This window comes from Ciona robusta, chromosome 11 (assembly GCF_009617815.1).
Source record: "Ciona robusta chromosome 11, ASM961781v2".
Lineage (NCBI taxonomy): Eukaryota > Metazoa > Chordata > Ascidiacea > Phlebobranchia > Cionidae > Ciona > Ciona robusta.
The window spans coordinates 3,664,179-3,671,352 of record NC_143245.1 but is presented as its reverse complement, the minus strand read 5'-3'; the positions used below and the strand labels follow the sequence as shown (position 1 = coordinate 3,671,352).

Sequence of the window (7,174 nt, the reverse complement as noted above, 5' to 3'; positions counted from 1 at the left end):
AAAATCAAACTGTACGAAAAATTCAAGGTTGTTTTATGAAGCTATGAAACTAGTTTAATCGTTCGCACACGCAGACTAAAAAAATCATTGGCTTTACTATGATTTAGCGAGCATTAAAAAAATAGCACCTTACTATTTCGCATTTTTTTTACCTGTTCAAAGTATACTGTTTCTATTTTACATACATTTTTTAATATTTAAAAACAGTAATCAGCTTTGACCGGCGTTTTATAAAGTCGTGATATTACTGTCGAATAATTCTGTCACCTTATTCTCCTGATGATTTAGTGAACATTGAAAATAGCACCTTACTATTTCGCATTTTTTACCCGTTCAAAAATATTGTTTTTAATTAACGTATTTTTTTTATTATTTAACACGGTAATCGATTCTGACGCGCGTTTAATAAAGTCGTGAAAATCCTGTAACATTATTTTTTGATTATTATTAAATAGGGGTCTGTAAAAAAGAAATAAAAACTGTTTCCCTATCCTACTATATATACAATATTTTATTGTATAAACTATTAAGGATTGGTATTGTTCGAACGATAATTGCTATTGTTGAAACATCAATTGTGAATATTGCATTCTAAAAATATTGAATAATTCTGTAACACTAAATTTTTAATTATTTTTAAAGGAAAATTAAAAAAGTCTCGTATGTCTCACAAAGTGTACCAGCTCCCCCCATCTTACTCTATATTATTTTTATAAATTATCTTGTTAATATATTATTAGGATATAAGTTTTGTGTAATTCAACAAATTTAACTTTATGTCCCAATTTACCACATCCTACTGTGTTATATATTATTCTGAAACAAAGGAAAAGCTCTTTCACTTTAAACCATACACATATACACGTCATACGGTATATTCAAATGCCCATTGTTTCGAATTTTGTGTGCGTAAACGCACGTAACAAAATGTATTTTATAAAGGTGCCAATTGTGCCATGTATCGTGGTGTATAAATGGTTTACTATGTACCAAACGCCACCAAGCACAAAACAATTGGTTCCGAACGGTGATAGCTTCTGTGTTCTATGTTACGAACAAAGTGCAAACAAAACATATTGTGACGTAACAAAGTAACCAAAGTATTAACACGATTACACAAAATGGCATATTATACTTTGACACATATATAGGCAAGCGAAGATTTAAAATGATCAGTTTCGACTAAATTCGTTTACATTCGTAAAAAGCTTAGAAATTTACTTTCTGAGATGACTTCGACTTTTGAAGTTATCTTACTAGCAGTTACACTCATTTTGAATTCATACAGAGTCATCGGCATTTGTTCCAATCTTCCTTCGAACTGGGCACCTCAGAACATTGCCACAAGGGCAACTGCATCTCCAGCAATTGCTTATGTTAAAGTAAGTTCTTGCTGCATTTCTATATTGCTTTAAAAGTATTTTAAACAAGTATAATTTTGTCATTGAATTAAATTTATCTGGACATTTAAAGAAAAAGACGTTCAACAAATCTAAAACTGCTATACTACAAAGGTTTCAAACAATATATATATGTTTGCGTAAAATGCACACAAGATGTGTTTATTAATCGCCTACCGACACCATACACAACTCGGTCTAGAAATGCGCCTAAACTGCTTAGAAAATAAGAAGCATGTTAACGCGTACTATTCTGCGCCGTGGCTTTGAAGTTTGTAGAAATGTGTGCATGAAAATAATAGACAGGAGTGAGTATGTCCTAAATTAGGGATGGAATTAGCAAAAAGTCGTATATAAAGTTCACGTAAAACGGAAACTGGCAAAGATTGTTAATTTCAGTTAACATACAAAATGCGGAATATTGTATAAAAAATCGTCCTGTCTCCCCCACGTTGTAGTTGTGTAGGTTTTTATTGCAAAATTTTAAGGGTTTGTTCCATAGCTTCATAGAACAACCTTGAATATTTCGTTTCTTTTTTTAAGAAATAAGATCTAACATTTATTCTTAACACAAATAAAACTAATTACTATTTATTTAAGAATAAATGCTGTGTTTGCGCTTCTGCAAAATACATGTTCTAATATGTTTAATATTGTAGGTTCGAGAAATAACCAATCGAAACGTGGAACTATGGGGAAATACATATTCCGCCGTGGTCGACTTAATATGCAATGTTAAAGCTGACCGAGGAATAATTCTTCCCCTGGATTTTACCATAGAAAAAATGGGGGCCCAACCCAACAACTGCCCGCTAAGAGATGTAGTTGTAGGAAACAATTATATTATTTTTCTTGATCGGTGAGAATTTATAAATTGCGATGAAAGAAAAGCTTAAAGTATTGTGGAGGTGATTTTCTTACAGAGAAAACAAATATAGAATTTTTCAGTGGACAAGTGACACCGGGAGTTTTCACACCGATCGCGGTTAATCAGGAACAATGCGTATTTGATGATTCGTGGGACAACTTACAGGTATATAACTTTGTATTTTTGTAAAATAATCTATTTCTAGACACATGCGTCTAAGTTTTAATTTGTTAATCTTACGTATTACTCATTTTACAACGGTCAATTAAAAGGTCAATCATTTATTTTTAAAATCATTGATGCACAGTGAACGTGCTTATGCGTGATCACACTTGTGTCGCTTAAATAAGAAAGGCTTTGTGTTTGCTTTAACCGGGGAGTTTATAAAACGATACAACTGCTACTTATCACGATTGAAGTTTTGTTACTGTTTATACCGAGCAAATACTATTGCTCGTTTGTATTTACCAACGTCAAAGATAATACTTTTTTGCCGCGCACTTTGTTGTGAGAATGTTGTCAAATAATACTTTATATGGCATTTGTTTTCGTCTATCATCAAATGGTAACAGGAAATTTAAAAAAAACTTATTTTCCCACCCTACTGTAATGCTTGGCGGTTTTAATACGCTGCAATAATTCAATATATTACTACTATTATGCACATTTTAATCATAAAACAATGTGTCCGTTTCCAACACCGATTAATATACAGTAAAGTGGGTAGAGACGGGGCACTTAAGCCCACATTGCATAATATTTAAAAAATAAAAATAAATCACGGTTTGTGGTTTATCAAGTATTGGTACTAATATACCTTTATTAATTGACAACGTTTCAGAACATTCGGACAACAGGTGTATAGTGTTACCAATTTGAATAAACACTGGGTAGGGTCAATTTAAAATCTTTATAAATTTGAATAAAATTGACTTACTAGAAATACACCCTGCTTAAGTTTTTAACAGTATATTCCTTTTCTTGTATAAAAATTTGATAAATATATAGTATAGTACAATGGGGGAAGATGGGACACTTAAGCACATATTGCCAAATATTTCCAAAATCAAAATAGATGACGTTTTTTGGGTAATACCACGAATTAGTACTATCATTCCTTTATTAATTGATACCCATTAAAAAATATAATAAAACACACAAGGAGTTATTTAGCAATCCGCACAACAGGTGAAGTTAGTTTATGAGAACAAAAATAGTGTCCCTGCGAAAAATAGTGTAGTAATACCCAAATTGTAGCAAAAAATGTAATTGTTTTGATATTTATTTTTATTTTTCTGTTATTACAAGGACATGTGCATTTGTATGATATAGTAGATGGGGGAAGATGGGATAATTTGTCAGGCGAGACTTTTTTTAATTTTCTTTTTACGGACCCCCATTTAATGATAATCTGGAAAAAAAGGTTACAGAATTATTCGACAGTATTATCACGACTTTATAAACCCGTCAAATCTGATTACTGATTTTAAATATGTAAAAAATATGTAAAACAGAAACAGTATACTTTGTTTGAACAGGTAAAACAATGCGAAATAGTAAGGTGCTATTTTTTAATGCTCGCTAAATCATAGTAAAGCCGATGAATTTTTTTAGTTGAAGTTTCCATGTCAAAGAACTAGCACAGCCTGTTAACTTCGGTAGATTTACTGCACTTTGCAGAATACTGTTAATGTAAATGTATTTTAATTTAGAGTCCCATCTTCCCCCACATTGCAGTTTTGTATGTTTTCATTGCCAAACTGTGAAAGATTTGCTTTTAATTTAGTAATTTATACCTTACTTACGGGGTTTTCAACTGTAAGAGACTGATATAATAAAAAGATAATATTTTGAAAATATATTCGAAATTTGGTCATTTGCACTTGGTGATAATTTATAAGAAGTATGGCTTGTGCAAAACACAGAGTAGTAATACCCAATTTGTAGCAAAAATAAAAACTTTATCAATAGTTATTATCAATTTTCTGTTATTACAGGTTCATATACATTTGTACGATACAATATTTATCCATTGATGTTCGAACATTACCCATTGTCGTTCAAACAATACCAATTGTTATGCTATAATATAATGTATATAGGTAACATGATAAAAACTATAGCGGTAGAGCAAGAAAAGGAATGTTTAGACTTAATTTTCAAAGCGTACAGTATTATTTCGTGTTGTTTACGTATATTCCTATTTATAAATACACTTGGGAATCAAAATTAGCAGCGATTTTAAACTGTCCTATCTTATCCTGTGTATTTCAAATTGTAAAATTTCACCTGTTGTGCGGATCGCTAAATAACTCCTCGTGTGTTTTATTATATTTTATTAAATTGGTGTCAATTAATAAAGGAATGATAGTACTAATTCGTAGTATTACCCAAAAACCGTCATCTATTTTGATTTTGGAAATATTTGACAATATGTGCTTAAGTGTCCTATCTTCCCCCATTGTAATATATACCGAAAAAAACAACAATTTTTTTTAATCTTTTTTTTAAATTTAATTAAGTTAGTCTTCTAATAAAAGGGAAAGTGTGGGTAAAGATATATTTTTTCGACGTTTGCCTACACTTTATTTTATTTAATAGGAAAAGGGTATCCAGTTACTATGAAGGTCCATTAAAGTGAATATAAGAGGTGCCATCTTTACGCCAATAATATTAGAAAAAAATACATTCAAAGTAATTAATCTTGGTTTAATTCCCTTTCAATTTTGTCAAGGCGTTGTCAGTACAACTACAGCATTGCTTACTTTCGGATGGTTGTCTCTATGTTCCGCCGGACTGGAAACCTCTTCCAGAAAACGAGAGAGCTAAAGATGCAGAAATATTTGTCAGAGCTAAAATAAAGAGCATTCATTATTTGAATTCAAGTGTAAGTATAATATTTGAATGCTTATTTCGAGTACTGTAGAGTGGTTACCCAACTTTATATATAGTGTAAATTGTAATAAAAGAGACCCACATATGGCACTTTATGCGCATACTACGTTAGTTATATTTAAATGTGTATTACGCAGCCAACAACATACACTGCAGTTTGCGAATTAACATGCAATATGAAGCAACCATCGAATATGAAAGCAATGCCCAATACTTTCAACGTTACCAGCCTTGGTACAGCTGTCGGACAGTGCGCCGAACATCACGTTACTCCCGGATTTGAGTTTTACATGTTCTTGGAGCGGCATTTTCCATTTTTTCCTCTGCCAGGTTCCACAATTCCACCTCACATTCTGGATCGATATATGCTTGGAGTTCAGGTGATATTTCTTTTCCATTTTAAATACAAAATTAAAACATCGGGACTAGACAATACGCAGTGATATTAAACATTTTGTTTTATTGACTAGTGTGCGGCGCTAACACTGATTAAATTAGACCACTGCAACTTTTATGGTAACGACGGCTTTAGCCTACACAGCAATCATAGCCTACTTAAGTTTATTTTGAAGAAGGGTAAAAATCAGAATCACCGGTGGAAAAAGACCCCCTCTTACACCTTTGCATATCTTAGCATATTATAAGAAAAAGTAAAACAAAGAACTTGTTATCTTACCTTAATTTTAATCTAAGTTACCGCCTTAAATTTAAGTCGAAATCTCATTGGGCGGTGTAATACCCATAGGTTAAGAAACACTGATCCAATGCATTCACTTTGTGGTTGTAAAAGTTTAAGATTAGTTTTCGAACGTTTTAGAAATCCTAACGTTAAATATACAAGTTTTTCACTAATAAACATTTTTTCACAACAGGAAGTTAACTTACAACAAGGCGTAATGAACGTAACTGACAAAATGGACGATGTGTTTAAGGAATATACCATAAGTTGTCCGAGTTATGCCTATCGTATCCAGTATTCATTGCAAACAACCGCGTTATTATTAACTTTGTGCATTGTATTATTATTGCCTTAAGCCTTTCGTTAAAATGTACATCGATAATTTTAATTATTACTCATCATTAAGTTATTATACACCATGTAATATTAATTACCAAAATTGTTCAACTTTGAACTCGTTCTTCGACTTTTTTTATCTTTGTGTAAGAATTGTGAATTATAATCCAAATTAAAATATATATCGAGGAATCTGATTTTAAATGTAGCCTGTATAATATCACGACGATTTAACGGTTTTAGTCTTTCAAAAAATATTACAGACTCTGGTACACAAAGGTCAATAGACGCTTCAGTGATATACAATTTAATCGCCACAATGGTATAGCAAAATCGAGCATAGAATCTAATATGAAATATTCGGATTTAAAACAGCGAATAATTAGCAACTACTTTTTTGTTTGATCAAAAGCGTTATTTTCACAGTTTACCCTAAAAATGTAGTTGCTTTAATATTTCCAACTGAACATGCTAGTATGAATCATAGTGTTGTAACACTCTTGGTGAGCGCGACTGTATATTTGAATAAATAAATATAATATTTAAACAAACAAACCAAATTTATCCTCGAATTGCCAGAAAACAAAAATCGTTGTTCTCTTACTTGTACTACCAGGGATAGTATATATAAATAATATATTAGTGACTGTCACGTTTTTACACGTGACGGGTGGATTCTTAGTTGGAATTGACTAACGAAAGTGTCTTGAAGCTGGTCCCATTAATTCACCGTAGCTAAAACGTTGTGCCTGTTTCTCGTATTCCCAACAACACGTAACTTAGGCAGCACTTATGTATATAGTTCACTTCACTCTCGAACCTCATTTATTCCATTCACTGTATTTCCTACTTTCCGGTTCTCTATGCATTCATTTATTTATTCTCGTATCGTGTCACTCACTACAGACCACCGCACGCTTATATACGCAACAATTTCACGACGAAAGACACACAAACAAAAGAACAGCGTAATAATTGCAGTGTCTAGAACAATAA

The 7,174-nt window shown here is 31.9% G+C and overlaps 1 protein-coding gene across 1 annotated transcript; it reads left to right on the top strand.

The window, feature by feature from the left end:
- The first annotated feature begins 1,083 nt into the window (after window positions 1–1,083).
- Window positions 1,084–6,367, top strand: LOC149728130 (uncharacterized). The gene is made up of 6 exons (XM_089889226.1): window positions 1,084–1,382; window positions 2,060–2,259; window positions 2,349–2,433; window positions 5,003–5,155; window positions 5,301–5,543; window positions 6,036–6,367. Exons 1-6 carry the CDS (start codon window positions 1,230–1,232, stop codon window positions 6,195–6,197), a joined length of 996 nt encoding a protein of 331 aa, XP_089745352.1. The 5' UTR covers window positions 1,084–1,229; the 3' UTR covers window positions 6,198–6,367.
- The last annotated feature ends 807 nt before the right edge of the window (window positions 6,368–7,174 follow it).

What these genes read in the sequence shown, in the direction of transcription:
- LOC149728130 (XM_089889226.1), top strand. Translation starts at nt 1,230, where the DNA reads ATGACTTCGACTTTTGAAGTTATCTTACTAGCAGTTACACTCATTTTG. An exon ending in ATTCGTGGGACAACTTACAG is followed by an intron (nt 2,434 to 5,002) that starts GTATATAACTTT and finishes AATTTTGTCAAG; the next exon opens with GCGTTGTCAGTACAACTACA. An exon ending in GATATATGCTTGGAGTTCAG is followed by an intron (nt 5,544 to 6,035) that starts GTGATATTTCTT and finishes TTTTCACAACAG; the next exon opens with GAAGTTAACTTACAACAAGG.